This window comes from Carex rostrata, chromosome 21 (genome assembly GCF_964058835.1).
Source record: "Carex rostrata chromosome 21, lpCarRost1.2, whole genome shotgun sequence".
Lineage (NCBI taxonomy): Eukaryota > Viridiplantae > Streptophyta > Magnoliopsida > Poales > Cyperaceae > Carex > Carex rostrata.
In genome coordinates, this window is record NC_135938.1 from 8,785,773 (window position 1) to 8,807,380 (window position 21,608).

The window sequence follows — 21,608 nt, forward strand, 5'->3', positions numbered from 1 at the left end:
CATACATTGGATACACATATCCTCTCTTCCTTGAAGATTCCAGCTTAGATTCCAATTACCAGTAGATGTTCCATTAATACAAATGTACTAGACATCACTGAACTATGTACTGGTAAAAGGTTGTGCCTACGGGCTATGAACAACAAAAAAAAAATATTGCCCTGAGTGGATTCGTTCCTGTGATTATTACATGTGTAGTTCAGTCAAGTCCGATTACACACAGTTGAGTAACAATTTATATAAAATGTTCCATAAAGTACTTGCTGATTTGTGATATTTTTTTATTTTGAGGATATGATTTTCCTTATATTTCGTATAAGAGAGCTACTCCACGACTCCACCCGTGCCGCTCTTCTACTCTATACGGTTAGTTAATTAGTTTCTTAGTTTTTTTTTTCCCAAGTTGTTATTTGTATGGTTTTGATTTTGTGTGTTTCTTTGTACTGTTAGCATACTAGCTGTAAGTAGGGCTGCTAAAAAGTCAGAACTAATTAAGTAAATTGTCCATTTTTTAATTAGTATTTTATATACGTGGACTAAGAAATGTATTAATAAAGTCAGAAATACTTGTCTTCAACAAATCGTATCATCTGAGGGGCAATATGGTCTCTTACTTCTTCTCTCACAGTGTAATAGATATTTCAATCCTGCACTCTTTAAAATAACCACATGGAGTTGTTTTTTTTTTATCAAAGAGTTGTTTTTATTATGTTAAAATAACTTTTGTAGGTTAAACAAAATGCACACTCCAAGCTGATGACCAGCACGACAACAAACCCATTCAGATGAAGATAGTCATGACAAGTCAGCAGGTTTTTTATAATTAGTGTGGTTTTTTCAATTATTGTAATTATTTTGTTTATATCTGTAACATGTTGCATCTGACCTGACTATAGAGATGAAAACTATAAAAAAACCTGAAATAATATTCTCACCTAACTGGATGATATGTACGTGCACCTGATAGGTATTCATGTATTAAATTTGATAATGCAACAAGTTATTCAATATAATGCACTTCCCTCAAGTTTGATATAGCCATTCAAAAAGCAGGGAAGAGGAAGCACTGCTCTTCCATGTGTATAGCAATACTGTGCTTATTATGCTTATTGTTTGTTATATTTGCAGGGGGTGAACAGAACTTTTCCCTTTGTTTCAAGTGATGAAGCTGATGATATATTATAAGTTCAAACACCTATCCTCTTTCAATTGGTTAGTTGATCTTCTGAAATAATATGTTCTTTTATTAGTTCAATCTATGCAACTGTGCTATTCCTTTTCTGGAGAATGAATTAGTTTATTTTAGCAATTAAAATGTCTTATAAAACAACAAATTACTTTTTGGAATCCTTGTATTAGGTATATTGGAAGATATTTCTCACAAGTACATAAAATGAGCTTTAAAATATGATTCCCAAAACAGTCTGCATAAAACTTCAAATATTTGTGATGCAAACATGAAGCAATTATTAGGCACTAAATGTAATTTTGTGGAAGTTAGGTAACAATACCCAACTGCTCCTATATTATGTAAAATTTTTAAGTGTTAACGTATGATTTTGCTATTCCTTTTTTGAAGGTTCATTTGGTGAATTTCAATGTGGGTGTCCAAGCTTTGATGCTTCTGTACTAGATCTCTTCAAAAAACTAAATAGCCAGTGAACGGTTTTACCGTGCTCTGTATGCAAAGCTTCTTATTCCAGCTGCACTAACTTCTTCCAAGGTTCTCTCTCTCCCTTTCTTTTGCCTGCTCTCACGCACTTGTTCTTAATTGTATTTTGTAAACTTTAGTTTATGATTTTCAATGTTTATGTTGATTCCTCAGCCAGAGCTATTTATTGGGCTACTGACAAAAGCAATGAAGAATGATATCAACTTGAAAAGAGTTGTTGCCTTCTCAAAGCATAGGTGATGGTCAGACCTGAAACAAGAAGGTTGGTTGTAAGCTAAGTCCTGAGCTGAATCTCCCAACATTGCTCCTGATGTTCTGAGCTGTGGCAAAAAGACCGGTAAGTATCTGATGTAGCTTCAAGCTATTTTGATTTCCATTGTTGATGGTTTATGGATAAGAAATGGATATTGGGGATTCTTGGATGTCATTAGTAAATAGTATAGCCGTATTTATAAAAAAAAGTTAGTAAAAAGTAAGTTCTTATTATCTTTTTATGATATTATTATTATAGTTGTTTTGGTACCTAATAGGTTATATCATTGTGCAATACTAATGTACTCAAACACGTAATCATATCAAGATGCATACTCTTATACGGCATAGTCCTGCTATGTGTGTTTACCAAATTTACAAAGAGAAAATGGACACTGTACTCTTTCAAATTTCCCTTTATTGCCTTAATCAGTTAATCAGGATATTATCATATAAATGAACATGGATACTGTAGTCCCTCTCCAAAAGTATAGTGTTCCAATCATTTTATTGATGATACTCTCTTCGCCCTTTCCAAATTTCAGGCCTAATAAAAGCTGTCGTCTCTTCTATGGTGACTTTCTTGACTGAAACTTGATCAACCCTCATCTAGCACCTTTATTGGACTCAACTGTCACATACACATGTTTCACATTGATAAATTTCAAAGGTAATCGGAATTACTATTTCTTATTTCAATTAGATTACTTTTAGTAATTCATTGCTATCTTATTTGTTCTTTTATTTTTCCAATTTGAGAAAACTGTCAATTGTAATGGTTCACACACTTGCAACTGATGAACAAACTCAATTGAGTAATATCTAGATGCTAAAATTTAGTGCCAGAGTTCTTTTAGTTCTTGGATGCCATTAGTAAATAGTAAGTTATGCCTTCTTTATAAAAAAAATAGTAAAAAGTAAGTTGTTTTTATTTTTTTATGATATTATAGTTAATTGATCTGATTTCTATTTTGTTTTTTCTGGTTATTTAGGTCTTCATGGTACTTGTAATGTTGCAAGACCACTAAAGGGTTTTACTGTGGTAATTTGTGTTCTGGTAACTGTTGCCTTGGTGGTAAGTACATTCTTCACTTTCTTTTTTCAATGAGTTGTTAAAAGTTGAGCTTCAGTATGGAGCGATTTATTTGGGTAATTAGGCTGTCCAGGGAGTTAGGCTGGCAGGAGCTTTGTGCATCATTGTTGTTGATTTGAAGCCAAACAAATTTGACCTATGTAAGAATTTTTTTGGTACGTCTCTAGAATCCAATATAAGATCTTCAGTTCACCTGGTTTGATTCTTGATTTGCACAATTGTCCCTTTCACTATGCACAGGGGCAAGAACAAATTTAGAGGAAATTGTATCAGAAAAACAATGCCAATTGTGCTACTGACAATACCAACCATATAGCAAAAGTAAGTACAATATTAAAGCATGTTTATTACAGTTTCAAATTAATCTTATTTAATTGTTGTAAAATCATCTTAAACTTAAAATATATGCAAGTTGTATATAGCTATTTGAAAATATAGTGCCCTATGTATGACCAAGCAAAAACAATAAACAAAAATGATTGGTTTTCCTGTTTACCACCATAACCTATGAGTTCTGAATTAAGTTAGTTCTCAACATTACACATGCTACTTTATTTTCTTTCGCTCTATATTTTTCACGAAAAATACTTTTTTTTTTATACCAAAAGTTGGAAGAAAAATTTACTAACTCTGCCACAAGAAAAAACAAAGAAAAAAAATCAAGAAAGGAAGTTGAAGAATTTGATTTATTGGAAAGTGGGCTGAATTTCAATTTGTGTTGTTGTGATGGGCAGGTTGTAGAGAATAATGGAATGAGGGATCCTAACTCTGCACTGAACATTGTGTGCTCAGCTGAAACTTTGAAGCAGCTTCTCCAGGATCGAATGAGAAAGGAGCTTGGGATTGCATCGGCCTAACCATGACGAGGCTGAAGCTGACTGTATCCTAACCCGTCTCGGGCAGCTTGATCAGGTAATCCCTGTTCTCAAGTCTACTTGCACGTGTTTATGCACAATTGCATTAATTAAAAATATTACCAATTACGTGCGTAGACTCCTGATAGGATTAGCTTGATGTCTTTGAGTAAAGCTTAGTGAAAAATCAAGGTATGGTGAGGGAACTTTATCCAAGAAATGAATGAATCTTTGACACACTCACAAATTCGCTCCGACGATTCTTCCCCCTTTCGATCCTTCTCAGAAAGAAATGTCCTTCCAGCTGTTTTAGTTAGTCTGAAGATTTTGCAATTAAATTAGTAGACTTTGATTACAGATAATGAAATGGCACGACAATATAATCTGGGTCCTGACAACGTTGTGTTAAAAGTAGGCAGGTCATTGCCACATGATATGTGGTTCATTAGCATTGTGAAATGTTATACTGGCTGGGGTTTGATCATGGCACCAAATGTACGCATTCTATCTTTGTTTTATACTGTTTTGAAATTCATTGTTCAATCTTGTTTTGTACCCAAAACTAGTTTGCTTGGATCTGTCATGCTCAACATCACATTCTTGGTGTATTGTGAATGCTGTATGAACGAGCCACATACTCGACTGATCTATTCAATGCATGAGCATGCAAAATGTTCAAATGGTAAATCTAACTTTTGAATTATAGACAGATGAACTCGGCTTGAACTTAAAATAAATCTCCGTTTCCTTTAGCGAGTCGATCTGATCCGAGCCAAGCTTCCCATTTCGCTTCTCCCTATCGAAGCAGAGCTCTTGCTTTCTTGCTCTCCAGTTTCGTCACTCTCTCGCTCCGTTGCTCTCCAGTTTCGATCTTCTCTCCTCTCAGGTGCTCTCTCTCTCTCCTCTCTCTTTCTCTGAGCTGCTTAAATTGGATAGTATACCATGATACTGGTACTGATTTTATTTTGTAGGTTTTCTTAAATTACAATTAGGTTCAAGGTTTTTAAGTGATTAATGGGTTTTGTTAAACCATGATACTGGTACTGATCCAATACAGTGATTTATCATTTACTGCCACATTTTGAAACTATCGAGTACCAGTCCGATTCTATCTTTTTGTGATACTGGCACTGATATCCATGATACTGGTAAGCAAAAGATAAACTTAACACAAAAAATGTATGTTTTGAATTAAAAAATATCTGTATGTATTTGGAATAGAATGGTAACCAATTTTAAGTTATTCTGTATTTTTGATACTTTTGTACTGTACCAGCAAAGGGATTTTGTATCCTCTGAGATATCTCAAACTTTGTGTGACTTTATGGAAAATCCCAACTGTTTAAATATGTTCTACACGAATCTCAAAGCACACATAATACTGACCCCCTACAACACCCCCAAATAGGCACCGGACACGTCGGTCACGCAAAAGTTGAGATATCTCAGAGGATACGGACTCCAGCAAAGGCTGGTATGTATTAACTGGCAAGTTAGTGCTAATGCCCTCTTCTCTTTCCTTATTTTTGTTTAATGTCTGTTTTTTTATTGGGGCATGGTAATTAACTTGTCTTTTTTCGAAGTTTGACCTACAGTCTCATGAAAAAACAATGCTCATTTTGATTAAAAAAATAAAGTTGTCTCACAATTGAAGAAATCAAATTTTTTTTATAGAGTGAGTTGGAGAAAGAGAGAACCTCTCTGTAGTTGAAGGAAAAGAAGAAAGTGTTGGCACAAAGAGGTGCACTTCTTTCTGTTTTTTGTAAATAATTTTTCTCTCAAGTAAATCATATGTACAAGAAAACATAATCAAGATACAAGCAGTTTGATTTCCTCATGTAAATACGAATTTGATATGCAAACAGTCAAAGACAAAATGAGAATTATAGATACTTTTTTTTTCTGATTCTTACATGTCACTGTTTCCCTTTGCAGCTCCAGACAAGAATAGCTTCAATGATAGCATTGCAGATAATCAAGTAGGTGTGACTTCCCTCCATGTTTTCCTATTGCTTTGTAAATTCTTTCTAGGATAAAATAGAAACTAGTCTATATTCAGTTCATACCATCTGAGCTACAAACATCTCAAGGTCCAATTTGCAAAGCTCAAATTTTCTGTATTTTATCATGGTTTGAAAGGTTACTGACAAACAAAACTTTTGTTCTCTGAAATACTCTCTCTCTTATCAAAAGGTTACTTACAAGCAAAACTGTTTGTTTTAATTATTAAATGCTACAGTGTATTTTGATTATAGTGTATCAGTGGTACCATGAAAGCAGATAATCCCATCAATTTGTACCTAGTTTGTTTTACTTTTACACGTAGCATATGTAAATTTGAGACTACCATATATTTTGCTCTTTACTTTGTTTATGGTTAATAAAGATGTATTAATTTGTTAGTGCATGGTGTTTGTAAATTTGTGCTTTTGGTCCTATTTCAGTTACAGGTTAGTCAGTTAAGCTTGTCAGTAAGTAGCTAGTACTCTAATATGTATATATATTTATATTAGGCATGGTGTGTATAACTTGTAATTGTGACAGTATATGGAGGAGCTTAATGAACAATTGTGCATATGAAATGTTAGTTTTACACTTGTTGGCTATGACAAATTCATAATCTGGTATCTCCTGTAAATATGTCAGATGCTATTTATTTAACCCAGTCTTGTTTTAGACAATTTTATACTGGTTGGTTGGTTTGCCAACTAACCTACCCTGATCTTCATTTAGGGGTAATTCATGCATGCTTCCTCATATATTTTTTTTATTTTTCATTTTATTGAGTAATTGTATAATATTTTGTGTGTTGTCAGGTATCTAGTATAATCTACTTGGACCCTCCAGCTGCAACTGGGTTGTCTTATTCCCTTGACCATTCGGATTACACCACTGGATCAAGACAGCTGCTGATTCACACAAGTTTCTTTTGAAGGTCAGTTTTTTATTTTTTTATTTTCTTGTTGAACTGTACTTTAATATTTTTTTACTTTAATTTTCTTGATAAGTCTTATTTGCAACTGTCAGGGACATCATTAGTCTTATGACTGTTAGGAAATTTGAGCATGTTGATTCTCATGGATTTTAATTAACATTTGATTTGTAATATGAAGAATGTATCTAATTGGGCCATATACCATTTTGAATTCTGGTTATTTGTTGTTTTTGAATTCATGGATTGTTTAGTTTACTATTATAATTTGAACTTATTTGTTGTTTTTGGATTTATGTTATAAATTATGTTACCGAATTTTTAGTTTAGTTTACTGTTATAAATTATTAGTTTAGTATACTGTTATAAATTATGTTACCGAATTTGTTTAGTATCTAGAATAGCTCAACTTATTTGTTCAGTTTGCTGTTATAAATTATGTTACCGAATTTTTAAACATGTCTTTCAAATATACTACAATTAATTGAGTTTGAGTCGAGTTCGGGCTGAGCTTAAAGAGTCCAATGGACTGAGCCGAGTCAGGTTTTAATGAAAGAATGAATGCGTCGGGCCAAGTTTTGAACGAGTTTCCGCTCATTAGCACCCCTAATTGCCCAGCTCAATTTTTTTTTAAATGTAATGGTAACTAGATGGTGGAACATCAATTGCATTGTTTACAAAGCTATATTAGGTTTGCATGAATATAAAAATTAACAAGAAAAATGTTTCTCTAATTTGTCGAATCTATCACCTCTTGCCTTTATATGAGAAGTTAGTCATGGCAAGATTAGGAGTCAGCTTCGAACTTCTTGCAACAGGTGACACCCCCATAATACTGGTACTGAGCATTATACAGTCCGTAAAAACTTTGCTGTTGGAGGTAGTACAACTTCTATGTTCCTTATATCAAATAAAAATGGTTCGTATCTTTGTATTTTTTACTGACAATATAGCATTTCTTTTTTTGTTGCACGGCTTAATTCTTTTCCTTCTGGTTGTTTCGTGTATCTAACCGGTAGAAGTCAGCCAAAGATGACTTGACCGTAACTTATTTGAGCTGATAGGTCTATCTTATATTTTTTTTTAGTTGGTCAGATCTCACAACCTTTACTCTTGTTTAGTACCGATATTTGAGTTGTTTTATTGTTATGTAGATGAAGCTTTTCCTGAAGTGGGCTGGTTTCTCAAAATGGCACGCATGCAACAACTACGACTTCTTTCCGGTTTGGTTTGTAAGATAAGTTTCCTTCTCAATATATCCTTTCTTTTTTTGTTGCACGGTTTATTTGTTCCCCTTCTAGCTGTTTGGTGTACTTGATCGGTAGAAGTCAGCCAAAGCTGACTTGGCGGTTACTAGTTTGAGTTAATAGGTCTTTGTTATACTTTCTTTTAGGAGGTCATGTCTCGCAAACTTTATTGTTCTTTTGTTTATGTAGATGGAGGTTTTTTTGAAGTGGGCTGTATTCTTAGAATGGCACGCATGCATTGTTTATGTAGATGGTGGTTTTTTTGAAGTGAGATGTATTCTTGGAATGACACGCATGCAACAACCACGATTTCCTTCCAGTTTGGTTTGTAAGATAAGTTTCATTCTCATTATATCCTTTCTTTTTTTGTTGCACGGTTTATTTCTTTCCCTTCTAGCTGTTTGGTGTACTTGACCGGTAGAAGTCAGCCAAAGCTGACTTGGCGGTTACTTGTTTTATTTGATAGGTTTTTGTTATAGTTTCTTTTAGGTGGTTATATCTCCCAACCTTTATTGTTCTTTTGTTTATGTAGATGGAGCATTTCTTGAAGTGGGCTGCTTTCTTGGATTGGCACGCATGCAACAACCACGATTTCCATCCGGTTTGGTTTGTAAGATAAGTTTCCTTCTCAGTATATCCTTTCTTTTTTCGTTGCACGGTTTATTTCTTCCCCTTCTAGCTGTCTGGTGTACTTGACCGGTTGAAGTCAGCCAAAGCTGACTTGGCGGTTACTAGTTTGAGTTGATTGGTCTTTGTTATAGTTTCTTTTAGGGGGTCATGTCTCGCAACCTTTATTGTTCTTTTGTTTATGTAGATGGTGGTTTTTTTGAAGTGGGCTGTATTCTTGGAATGACACGCATGCAACAATCACGATTTCCTTCCGGTTTTGTTTCTAAAATAAGTTTCATTCCCAATATATCATTTCTTTTTTTGTTGCACAGTTTATTTCTTGCCCTTCTAGCTGTTTGGTGTACTTGAGTGGTAGAAGTCAGCCAAAGCTGACTTGGCGGTTACTTGTTTCAGTTGATAGGTCTTTGTTATAGTTTCTTTTAGGTAGTCATATCTCACAACCTTTATGGTTCTTTTCTTTGTGTAGATGGAAGTTTTTTTGAAGTGGGCTGTATTCTTGGAATGGCACGCATGAAACAACCACGATTTCCTTCCGGTTTGGTTTGTAAGATAAGTTTCTTTCTCAGTATATCCTTTCTTTTTTTGTTGCACGGTTTATTTCTTCCCCTTCTAGCTGTTTGGTGTACTTGACCGGTAGAAGTCAGCCAAATCTGACTTGGCAGTTACTTGTTTTATTTGATAGGTCTTTGTTATAGTTTATTTTAGGTGGTCATGTCTCCCAACCTTCATTGTTCTTTTGTTTATGTAGATGGAGGTTTTTTTGAAGTGGGTTGCTTTCTTGAACTGACACGAAAGCAACAATCACGATTTCCTTCCGGTTTTGTATCTAAAATAAGTTTCATTCACAATATATCCTTTCTTTTTTTGTTGCACGGTTTATTTCTTGCCCTTCTAGCTGTTTGGTGTACTTGACCGGTAGAAGTCAGCCAAAGCTGACTTGGCGGTTACTTGTTTCAGTTGATAGGTCTTTGTTATAGTATTTTTTAGGTAGTCATATCTCACAAACTTTATGGTTCTTTTCTTTATGTAGATGGAAGTTTTTTTGAATTGGGCTGTATTCTTGGAATGGCACGCAGGAAACAACCACGATTTCCTTCCGGTTTGGTATGTAAAATAAGTTTCCTTCTCAATATATCATTTCTTTTTTCGTTGCACGGTTTATTTGTTCCCCTTCTAGCTGTTTGGTGTACTTGACCTGTAGAAGTCAGCCAAAACTGACTTGGCGGTTACTAGTTTGAGTTGATAGGTCTTTGTTATAGTTTCTTTTAGGTGGTAATGTCTCGCAACCTTTATTGTTCTTTTGTTTATGTAGATGGTGGTTTTTTTGAAGTGGGCTGTATTTTTGGAATGGCACGCATGCAACAACCACGATTTCCTTCCAGTTTGGTTTGTAAGATAAGTTTCATTCTCAGTATATCCTTTCTTTTTTTATTGCACGGTTTATTTCTTTCCCTTCTCGCTGTTTGGTGTACTTGACCGGTAGAAGTCAGCCAAAGCTGACTTGGCGGTTACTTGTTTTATTTGATAGGTTTTTGTTATAGTTTCTTTTAGGTGGTTATATCTCCCAACCTTTATTGTTCTTTTGTTTATGTAGATGGAGCATTTCTTGAAGTGGGCTGCTTTCTTGGAATGGCACGCATGCAACAACCACGATTTCCATCCGGTTTGGTTTGTAAGATAAGTTTCCTTCTCAGTATATCCTTTCTTTTTTCGTTGCATGGTTTATTTCTTCCCCTTCTAGCTGTCTGGTGTACTTGACCGGTTGAAGTCAGCCAAAGCTGACTTGGCGGTTACTAGTTTGAGTTGATAGGTCTTTGTTATAGTTTCTTTTAGGTGGTCATGTCTCGCAACCTTTATTGTTCTTTTGTTTATGTAGATGGTGGTTTTTTTGAAGTGGGCTGTATTCTTGGAATGACACGCATGCAACAAACACGATTTCCTTCCGGTTTGGTTTGTAAGATAAGTTCCTTCTCAATATATCATTTCTTTTTTGTTGCACGGTTTATTTCTTCCCCTTCTAGCTGTTTGGTGTACTTGACCGGTAGAAGTCAGCCAAATCTGACTTGGCAGTTACTTGTTTTATTTGATAGGTCTTTGTTATAGTTTATTTTAGGTGGTCATGTCTCCCAACCTTCATTGTTCTTTTGTTTATGTAGATGGAGGTTTTTTTGAAGTGGGTTGCTTTCTTGAACTGACACGAAAGCAACAATCACGATTTCCTTACGGTTTGGTTTGTAAGATAAGTTTCCTTCTCAATATATCCTTTTCTTTTGTTGCATGGTTTATTTGTTCCCCTTCTAGCTGTTTGGAGTACTTGACCGGTAGAAGTCAGCCAAAGCTGACTTGGCGGTTACTAGTTTGAGTTGATAGGTCTTTGTTATAGTTTCTTTTAGGTGGTCATGTCTCGCAACCTTTATTGTTCTTTTGTTTATGTAGATGGTGGGTTTTTTGAAGTGAGCTGTATTCTTGGAATGACACGCATGCAACAAACACTATTTCCTTCCGGTTTGGTTTGTAAGATAAGTTTCCCTCTCAATATATCCTTTCTTTTTTTGTTGCACGGTTTATTTGTTCCCCTTCTAGCTGTTTGGTGTACTTGACCTGTAGAAGTCAGCCAAAGCTGACTTAGCGGTTACTTTTTTCAGTTGATAGGTCTTTGTTATAGTTTCTTTTAAGTGGTCATATCTCACAACCTTTATGGTTCTTTTGTTTATGTAGATGGAGGTTTTTTTGAAGTCGGCTGCTTTCTTGGAATGACAGGCATGCAACAGCCATGATTTCCTTCCGGTTTGGTTTGTAAGATAAGTTTCCTTCTCAGTATATCCTCTTATTTTTCGTTGCACGGTTTATTTCTTCCCCTTTTAGCTGTTTGGTGTACTTGACCGGTAGAAGTCAGCCAAAGCTGACTTGGCGGTTACTAGTTTGAGTTGATAGGTCTTTGTTATAGTTCCTTTTAGGTGGTCATGTCTCACAACCTTTAGGGCTGTTTTGTTTATGTAGATGGTGGTTTTTTTGAAGTGGACTGTATTTTTGGAATGGCACGCATGAAAGAACCACGATTTCCTTCCGGTTTGGTTTGTAAGATAAGTTTCCCTCTCAATATATCCTTTCTTTTTTTGTTGCACGGTTTATTTGTTCCCCTTCTAGCTGTTTGGTGTACTTGACCTATAGAAATCAGCCAAAGTTGACTTGGCGGATATTTTTTTCAGTTGATAGGTCTTTGTTATAGTTTCTTTTAGGTGGTCATATCTCACAACCTTTATGGTTCTTTTGTTTATGTAGATGGAGGTTTTTTTGAAGTCGGCTGCTTTCTTGGAATGACAGGCATGCAACAACCATGATTTCCTTCCGGTTTGGTTTGTAAGATAAGTTTCATTCTCAGTATATCCTTTCTTTTTTCGTTGCACGGTTTATTTCTTCCCCTTCTAGCTGTTTGGTGTACTTGACCGGTAGAAGTTAACCAAAGCTGACTTGGCGGTTACTAGTTTGAGTTGATAGGTCTTTGTTATAGTTTCTTTTAGGTGGTCATGTCTCACAACCTTTATGGTTCTTTTGTTTATGTAGATGGTGGTTTTTTTGAAGTGGGCTGTATTCTTGGAATGACACGCATGAAACAAACACGATTTCCTTCCGGTTTGGTTTGTAAGATAAGTTTCCTTCTCAATATATCCTTTTTTTTTGTTGCACGGTTTATTTGTTCCCCTTCTAGCTGTTTGGTGTACTTAACCGGTAGAAGTCAGCCAAAGCTGACTTGGCGGTTACAAGTTTGAGTCGATAGGTCTTTGTTATAGTTTCTTTTAGGTGGTCATGTCTCGCAACCTTTATTGTTCTTTTGTTTATGTAGATGGAGGTTTTTTTGAGGTGAGCTGTATTCTTGAAATGACACGCATGCAACAACCACGATTTCCTTCCGGTTTGGTTTGTAAGATAAGTTTCCTTCTCAGTATATCCTCTTATTTTTCGTTGCACGGTTTATTTCTTCCCCTTCTAGCTGTTTGGTGTACTTGACCGGTAGAAGTCAGCCAAAGCTGACTTGGCGGTTACTAGTTTGAGTTGATAGGTCTTTGTTATAGTTTCTTTTAGGTGGTCATGTCTCACAACCTTTCTGGCTGTTTTGTTTATGTAGATGGTGGTTTTTTTGAAGTGGACTGTATTCTTGGAATGGCACGCATGAAACAACCACGATTTCCTTCCGGTTTGGTTTGTAAGATAAGTTTCCCTCTCAATATATCATTTCTTTTTTTGTTGCACGGTTTATTTGTTCCCCTTCTAGCTGTTTGGTGTACTTGACCTATAGAAGTCAGCCAAAGTTGACTTGGCGGTTATTTTTTTCAGTTGATAGGTCTTTGTTATAGTTTCTTTTAGGTGGTCATATCTCACAACCTTTATGGTTCTTTTGTTTATGTAGATGGAGGTTTTTTTGAAGTCGGCTGCTTTCTTGGAATGACAGGCATGCAACAACCATGATTTCCTTCCGGTTTGGTTTGTAAGATAAGTTTCATTCTCAGTATATCCTTTCTTTTTTCGTTGCACGGTTTATTTCTTCCCCTTCTAGCTGTTTGGTGTACTTGACCGGTAGAAGTTAGCCAAAGCTGACTTGGCGGTTACTAGTTTGAGTTGATAGGTCTTTGTTATAGTTTCTTTTAGGTGGTCATGTCTCACAACCTTTATGGTTCTTTTGTTTATGTAGATGGTGGTTTTTTTGAAGTGGGCTGTATTCTTGGAATGGCACGCATGCAACAAACACGATTTCCTTCCGGTTTGGTTTGTAAGATAAGTTTCCTTCTCAATATATCCTTTTTTTTTGTTGCACGGTTTATTTGTTCCCCTTCTAGCTGTTTGGTGTACTTAACCGGTAGAAGTCAGCCAAAGCTGACTTGGCGGTTACAAGTTTGAGTCGATAGGTCTTTGTTATAGTTTCTTTTAGGTGGTCATGTCTCGCAACCTTTATTGTTCTTTTGTTTATGTAGATGGAGGTTTTTTTGAGGTGAGCTGTATTCTTGGAATGACACGCATGCAACAACCACGATTTCCTTCCGGTTTGGTTTGTAAGATAAGTTTCCTTCACAATATATCTTTTCTTTTTTTTCGTTGCACGGTTTATTTCTTTCCATTCTAGCTGTTTGGTGTACTTGACTGGTAGAAGTCAGCCAAAGCTGACTTGGCGGTTACTTGTTTGATTTGATAGGTCTTTGTTATAGTTTCTTTTAGGTGGTCATGTCTCCCAACCTTAATTGTTCTTTTGTTTATGTAGATGGAGGTTTTTTTGAAGTGCGCTGCTTTCTTGGAATGACACGAATGCAAAAATCACGATTTCCTTCCGGTTTTGTTTCTAAAATAAGTTTCATTCACAATATATCCTTTCTTTTTTAGTTGCACGGTTTATTTCTTGCCCTTCTAGCTGTTTGGTGTACTTGACCGGTAGAAGTCAGCCAAAGCTGACTTGGCTGTTACTTGTTTCAGTTGATAGGTCTTTGTTATAGTTTCTTTTAGGTAATCATATCTCACAACCTTTATGGTTCTTTTCTTTATGTAGATGGAAGTTTTTTTGAAGTGGGCTGTATTCTTGGAATGACACGCATGAAACAACTACGATTTCCTTCCGGTTTGGTTTGTAAGATAAGTTTCCTTCTCAATATATCATTTCTTTTTTTGTTGCACGGTTTATTTCTTCCCATTCTAGATGTTTGGTGTACTTGACCTGTAGAAGTCAGCCAAAGCTGACTTGGCGGTTACTTTTTTCAGTTGATAGGTCTTTGTTATAGTTTCTTTTAGGTGGTCATGTCTCACAACCTTTATTATTCTTTTGGTTATGTAGATGGAGGTTTTTTTGAAGTGAGCTGCATTCTTGGAATGGAACGCATGCAACAATCACGATTTCCTTCCGGTTTGGGTTGTAAGATAAGTTTCCTTCACAATATATCCTTTCTTTTTTTGTTGCACGGTTATTTCTTCCCCTTCTAGCTGTTTGGTGTACTTGACCGGTAGAAGTCAGCCAAAGCTGACTTAGCAGTTACTTGTTTTAGTTGATAGGTCTTTGTTATAGTTTCTTTTAGGTGGTCATGTCTCACAAACTTTATTGTTCTTTTGTTTATGTAGATGGAGGTTTTTTTGAAGTGGGCTGTATTCTTGGAATGCCACGCATGCAACAATCACGATTTCCTTCCGGTTTGGTTTGTAAGATAAGTTTCCTTCACAATATATCCTTTCTTTTTTTGTTGCACGGTTATTTCTTCCCCTTCTAGCTGTTTGGTGTACTTGACCGGTAGAAGTCAGCCAAAGCTGACTTGGCAGTTACTTGTTTTAGTTGATAGGTCTTTGTTATAGTTTCTTTTAGGTGGTCATGTCTCACAACCTTTATTGTTCTTTTGTTTATGTAGATGGAGGTTTTTTTGAAGTGGGCTGTATTCTTGGAATGCCACGCATGCAACAATCACGATTTCCTTTCGGTTTGGTTTGTAAGATAAGTTTCCTTCTCAATATATCATTTCTTTTTTTGTTGCACGGTTTATTTCTTCCCCTTCTAGATGTTTGGTGTACTTGACCTGTAGAAGTCAGCCAAAGCTGACTTGGCGGTTACTTGTTTCAGTTGATAGGTCTTTGTTATAGTTTCTTTTAGGTGGTCATGTCTCACTACCTTTATTATTCTTTTGTTTATGTAGATGGAGGTTTTTTTGAAGTGAGCAGCATTCTTGGAATGGAACGCATGCAACAACCACGATTTCCTTCCGGTTTTGTTTGTAAGATAAGTTTCCTTCTCAGTATATCCTTTCTTTTTTTGTTGCACGGTTATTTCTTCCCCTTCTAGCTGTTTGGTGTACTTGACAGGTAGAAGTCAGCCACAGCTGACTTGGCGGTTACTTGTTTCAGTTGATAGGTCTTTGTTATAGTTTCTTTTAGGTGGTCATGTCTCACAACCTTTATTATTCTTTTGTTTATATAGATGGAGGTTTTTTTGAAGTGAGCAGCATTCTTGGAATGGAACGCATGCAACAACCACGATTTCCTTCCGGTTTGGTTTGTAAGAGAAGTTTCGTTCACAATATATCTTTTCTTTTTTTCGTTGCACGGTTTATTTCTTGCCATTCTAGCTGTTTGGTGTACTTGACCGGTAGAAGTCAGCCAAAGTTGATTTGGCAGTTACTTGTTTTAGTTAATAGGTCTTTGTTATAGTTTCTTTTAGGTGGTCATGTCTCACAACCTTTATTATTCTTTTGGTTATGTAGATGGAGGTTTTTTTGAAGTGAGCTGCATTCTTGGAATGGAACGCATGCAACAACCACGATTTCCTTCCGGTTTGGTTTGTAAGATAAGTTTCCTTCACAATATATCTTTTCTTTTTTTCGTTGCACGGTTTATTTCTTGCCATTCTAGCTGTTTGGTGTACTTGACCGGTAGAAGTCAGCCAAAGCTGATTTGGCAGTTACTTGTTTTAGTTAATAGGTCTTTGTTATAGTTTCTTTTAGGTGGTCATGTCTCACAACCTTTATTATTCTTTTGGTTATGTAGATGGAGGTTTTTTTGAAGTGAGCTGCATTTTTGGAATGGAACGCATGCAACAACCACGATTTCCTTCCGGTTTGGTTTGTAAGATAAGTTTCATTCACAATATATCCTTTCTTTTTATGTTGCACGGTTATTTCTTCCCCTTCTAGCTGTTTGGTGTACTTAACCGGTAGAAGTCAGCCAAAGCTGACTTGGCAGTTACTTGTTTTAGTTGATAGGTCTTTGTTATAGTTTCTTTTAGGTGGTCATGTCTCACGACCTTTATTATTCTTTTGTTTATGTAGATGGAGATTTTTTTGAAGTGAGCAGCATTCTTGGAATGGAACGCATGCAACAACCACGATTTCCTTCCGGTTTGGTTTGTAAGATAAGTTTCCTTCACAATATATCTTTTCTTTTTTTCGTTGCACGGTTTATTTCTTCCCATTCTATATGTTTGGTGTACTTGACCTGTAGAAGTCAGCCAAAGCTGACTTGGCGGTTACTTGTTTCAGTTGATAGGTCTTTGTTATAATTTCTTTTAGGTGGTCATGTCTCACAACCTTTATTATTCTTTTGGTTATGTAGATGGAGGTTTTTTTGAAGTGCGCTGCATTCTTGGAATGGAACGCATGCAACAACCACGATTTCCTTCCGGTTTGGTTTGTAAGATAAGTTTCCTTCACAATATATTCTTTCTTTTTTTGTTGCACGGTTATTTCTTCCCCTTCTAGCTGTTTGGTGTACTTGACCGGTAGAAGTCAGCCAAAGCTGACTTGGCAGTTACTTGTTTTAGTTGATAGGTCTTTGTTATAGTTTCTTTTAGGTGGTAATGTCTCGCAACCTTTATAGTTCTTTTGTTTATGTAGATGGAGGTTTTTTTGAAGTGGGCTGTATTCTTGGAATGCCACGCATGCAACAATCACGATTTCCTTCCGGTTTGGTTTGTAAGATAAGTTTTCTTCTCAATATATCATTTCTTTTTTTGTTGCACGGTTTATTTCTTTCCCCTTCTAGATGTTTGGTGTACTTGACCTGTAGAAGTCAGCCAAAGCTGACTTGGCGGTTACTTGTTTCAGTTGATAGGTCTTTGTTATAGTTTCTTTTAGGTGGTCATGTCTCACAACCTTTATTATTCTTTTGTTTATGTAGATGGAGGTTTTTTTGAAGTGAGCAGCATTCTTGGAATGGAACGCATGCAACAACCACGATTTCCTTCCGGTTTGGTTTGTAAGATAAGTTTCCTTCACAATATATCTTTTTTTTTTTTCGTTGCACGGTTTATTTCTTGCCATTCTAGCTGTTTGGTGTACTTGACCGGTAGAAGTCAGCCAAAGCTGATTTGGCAGTTACTTGTTTTAGTTAATAGGTCTTTGTTATAGTTTCTTTTAGGTGGTCATGTCTCGCAACCTTTATTATTCTTTTGTTTATGTAGATGGATGTATTTTTGAAGTGGGCTGTATTCTTGGAATGCCATGCATGCAACAATCACGATTTCCTTCCGGTTTGGTTTGTAAGATAAGTTTCCTTCTCAGTATATCCTTTCTTTTTTTGTTGCACGGTTATTTCTTCCCCTTCTAGCTGTTTGGTGTACTTGACAGGTAGAAGTCAGCCACAGCTGACTTGGCGGTTACTTGTTTTAGTTGATAGATCTTTGTTATAGTTTCTTTTCGGTAGTCATGTCTGACAACCTTTATGGTTCTTTTGTTTATGTAGATGGTGGTTTTTTTGAAGTGGGCTGTATTCTTGGAATGGCACGCATGCAACAACCACGATTTCCTTCCGGTTTGGTTTGTAAGATAAGTTTCCCTCTCAATATATCCTTTCTTTTTTTGTTGCACGGTTTATTTGTTCCCCTTCTAGCTGTTTGGTGTACTTGACCTATAGAAGTCAGCCAAAGTTGACTTGGCGGTTATTTTTTTGAGTTGATAGGTCTTTGTTATAGTTTCTTTTAGGTGGTCATATCTCACAACCTTTATGGTTCTTTTGTTTATGTAGATGGAGGTTTTTTTGAAGTCGGCTGCTTTCTTGGAATAACAGGCATGCAACAGCCATGATTTCCTTCCGGTTTGGTTTGTAAGATAAGTTTCCTTCTCAGTATATCCTCTTATTTTTCGTTGCACGGTTTATTTCTTCCCCTTCTTGCTGTTTGGTGTACTTGACCGGTAGAAGTCAGCCAAAGCTGACTTGGCGGTTACTAGTTTGAGTTGATAGGTCTTTGTTATAGTTTCTTTTAGGTGGTCATGTCTCACAACCTTTATGGCTGTTTTGTTTATGTAGATGGGGGTTTTTTTGAAGTGGACTGTATTCTTGGAATGGCACGCATGAAACAACCACGATTTCCTTCCGGTTTGGTTTGTAAGATAAGTTTCCCTCTCAATATATCCTTTCTTTTTTTGTTGCACGGTTTATTTGTTCCCCTTCTAGCTGTTTGGTGTACTTGACCTATAGAAGTCAGCCAAAGTTGACTTGGCGGTTATTTTTATCAGTTGATAGGTCTTTGTTATAGTTTGTTTTAGGTGGTCATATCTCACAACCTTTATGGTTCTTTTGTTTATGTAGATGGAGGTTTTTTTGAAGTCGGTTGCTTTCTTGGAATAACAGGCATGCAACAACCATGATTTCCTTCCGGTTTGGTTTGTAAGATAAGTTTCATTCTCAGTATATCCTTTCTTTTTTCGTTGCACGGTTTATTTCTTCCCCTTCTAGCTGTTTGGTGTACTTGACCGGAAGAAGTTAGCCAAAGCTGACTTGGCGGTTACTAGTTTGAGTTGATAGGTCTTTGTTATAGTTTCTTTTAGGTGGTCATGTCTCACAACCTTTATGGTTCTTTTGTTTATGTAGATGGAGGTTTTTTTGAAGTGGGCTGTATTCTTGGAATGCCACGCATGCAACAATCACGATTTCCTTTCGGTTTGGTTTGTAAGATAAGTTTCCTTCTCAATATATCCTTTTTTTTTGTTGCACGGTTTATTTGTTCCCCTTCTAGCTGTTTGGTGTACTTGACCGGTAGAAGTCAGCCAAAGCTGACTTGGCAGTTACTTGTTTTAGTTGATAGGTCTATGTTATAGTTTCTTTTAGGTGGTAATGTCTCGCAACCTTTATTGTTCTTTTGTTTATGTAGATGGAGGTTTTTTTGAAGTGGGCTGTATTCTTGGAATGCCACGCATGCAACAATCACGATTTCCTTCCGGTTTGGTTTGTAAGATAAGTTTCCTTCTCAATATATCATTTCTTTTTTTGTTGCACGGTTTATTTCTTCCCCTTCTAGATGTTTGGTGTACTTGACCTGTAGAAGTCAGCCAAAGCTGACTTGGCGGTTACTTGTTTCAGTTGATAGGTCTTTGTTATAGTTTCTTTTAGGTGGTCATGTCTCACAACCTTTATTATTCTTTTGTTTATGTAGATGGATGTTTTTTTGAAGTGAGCAGCATTCTTGGAATGGAACGCATGCAACAACCACGATTTCCTTCCGGTTTGGTTTGTAAGATAAGTTTCCTTCACAATATATCTTTTCTTTTTTTCGTTGGACGGTTTATTTCTTGCCATTCTAGCTGTTTGGTGTACTTGACTTGTAGAAGTCAGCCAAAGCTGATTTGGCAGTTACTTGTTTTAGTTAATAGGTCTTTGTTATAGTTTCTTTTAGGTGGTCATGTCTCGCAACCTTTATTGTTCTTTTGTTTATGTAGATGGTGGTTTTTTTGAAGTGAGCTGTATTCTTGGAATGACACGTATGCAACAAACACGATTTCCTTCCGGTTTGGTTTGTAAGATAAGTTTCCTTCTCAGTATATCCTTTCTTTTTTTGTTGCACGGTTTATTTGTTCCCCTTCTAGCTGTTTGGTGTACTTTGACCTGTAGAAGTCAGCCAAAGCTGACTTGGTGGTTACTTTTTTCAGTTGATAGGTCTTTGTTATTGTTTCTTTTAGGTGGTCATATCTCACAACTTTTATGGTTCTTTTGTTTATGTAGATGGTGGTTTTTATGAAGTGGGCTGCTTTCTTGGAATGACAGGCATGCAACAACCATGATTTCCTTCCGGTTTGGTTTGTAAGATAAGTTTCCTTCTCAGCATATCCTTTCTTTTTTCGTTGCACGGTTTATTTCTTCCCCTTCTAGCTGTTTGGTGTACTTGACCGGTAGAAGTCAGCCAAAGCTGACTTGGCGGTTACTAGTTTGAGTTGATAGGTCTTTGTTATAGTTTCTTTTAGGTGGTCATGTCTCACAACCTTTATGGTTCTTTTGTTTATGTAGATAGTGGTTTTTTTGAAGTGGGCTGTATTCTTGGAATGACATGCATGCAACAAACATGATTTCCTTCCGGTTTGGTTTGTAAGATAAGTTTCTTTCTCAATATATCCTTTTTTTTTGTTGCACGGTTTATTTGTTCCCCTTCTAGCTGTTTGGTGTACTTGACCGGTAGAAGTCAGCCAAAGCTGACTTGGCAGTTACTAGTTTGAGTTGATAGGTCTTTGTTATAGTTTCTTTTAGGTGGTCATGTCTCGCAACCTTTGTTGTTCTTTTGTTTATGTAGATGGTGGTTTTTTTGAAGTGGGTTGTATTCTTCGAATGACACGCATGCAACAAACCCGATTTCCATCCGGTTTGGTTTGTAAGATAAGTTTCTTTCTCAATATATCCTTTCTTTTTTTGTTGCACAGTTTATTTGTTCCCCTTCTAGCTGTTTGGTGTACATGACCGTTATAAGTCAGTCAAAGCTGACTTGGCGGTTACTAGTTTGAGTTGATAGGTCTTTGTTATAGTTTCTTTTAGGTGGTCATGTCTCACAACCTTTATAGTTCTTTTGTTTATGTAGATGGTGGTTTTTTTGAAGTGAGCTGTATTCTTGGAATGACACGCATGTAACAAACACGATTTCCTTCCGGTTTGGTTTGTAAGATAAGTTTCCTTCTCAATATATCCTTTTTTTTTGTTGCACGGTTTATTTGTTCCCCTTCTTGCTGTTTGGTGTACTTAACCAGTAGAAGTCAGCCAAAGCTGACTTGGCGGTTACAAGTTTGAGTTGATAGGTCTTTGTTATAGCTTCTTTTAGGTGGTCATGTCTCGCAACCTTTATTGTTCTTTTGTTTATGTAGATGGAGGTTTTTTTGAGGTGAGCTGTATTCTTGGAATGACACGCATGCAACACCCACGATTTCCTTCCGGTTTGGTTTGTAAGATATGTTTCCTTCACAATATATCTTTTCTTTTTTTCGTTGCACGGTTTGTTTCTTTCCATTCTAGCTGTTTGGTGTACTTGACTGGTAGAAGTCAGCCAAAGCTGACTTGGCGGTTACTTGTTTGATTTGATAGGTCTTTGTTATAGTTTCTTTTAGGTGGTCATGTCTCCCAACCTTCATTGTTCTTTTGTTTATGTAGATGGAGGTTTTTTTGAAGTGGGCTGTTTTCTTGGAATGACACGAATGCAACAATCACGATTTCC

At 36.3% G+C, this 21,608-nt stretch overlaps 1 protein-coding gene across 4 annotated transcripts; it reads left to right on the plus strand.

The window, feature by feature from the left end:
- Positions 1 to 1,983: 1,983 nt before the first annotated feature.
- On the plus strand, positions 1,984 to 3,429 carry LOC144573443 (alcohol dehydrogenase 1-like). 4 transcript variants are annotated; one of them, XM_078323229.1, is made up of 4 exons: positions 2,023 to 2,109; positions 2,917 to 2,999; positions 3,082 to 3,157; positions 3,258 to 3,429. In XM_078323229.1, the coding sequence occupies exons 1-4, from the start codon at positions 2,073 to 2,075 to the stop codon at positions 3,314 to 3,316; spliced, it is 255 nt and encodes an 84-aa protein (XP_078179355.1). In that variant the 5' UTR covers positions 2,023 to 2,072; the 3' UTR covers positions 3,317 to 3,429. The 4 variants fall into 4 exon arrangements, 1 of the variants encoding a protein (XP_078179355.1); XR_013517969.1 differs by lacking the exon at positions 2,023 to 2,109 and adding an exon at positions 1,984 to 2,009 and having other exon boundaries at positions 3,082 to 3,356; XR_013517971.1 differs by lacking the exon at positions 2,023 to 2,109 and adding an exon at positions 1,984 to 2,009 and having other exon boundaries at positions 3,091 to 3,356.
- The last annotated feature ends 18,179 nt before the right edge of the window (positions 3,430 to 21,608 follow it).

What these genes read in the sequence shown, in the direction of transcription:
- LOC144573443 (XM_078323229.1), top strand. Translation starts at nt 2,073, where the DNA reads ATGGATATTGGGGATTCTTGGATGTCATTAGTAAATA. An exon ending in TGGTAACTGTTGCCTTGGTG is followed by an intron (nt 3,000 to 3,081) that starts GTAAGTACATTC and finishes TTGGGTAATTAG; the next exon opens with GCTGTCCAGGGAGTTAGGCT. An exon ending in GCCAAACAAATTTGACCTAT is followed by an intron (nt 3,158 to 3,257) that starts GTAAGAATTTTT and finishes CACTATGCACAG; the next exon opens with GGGCAAGAACAAATTTAGAG.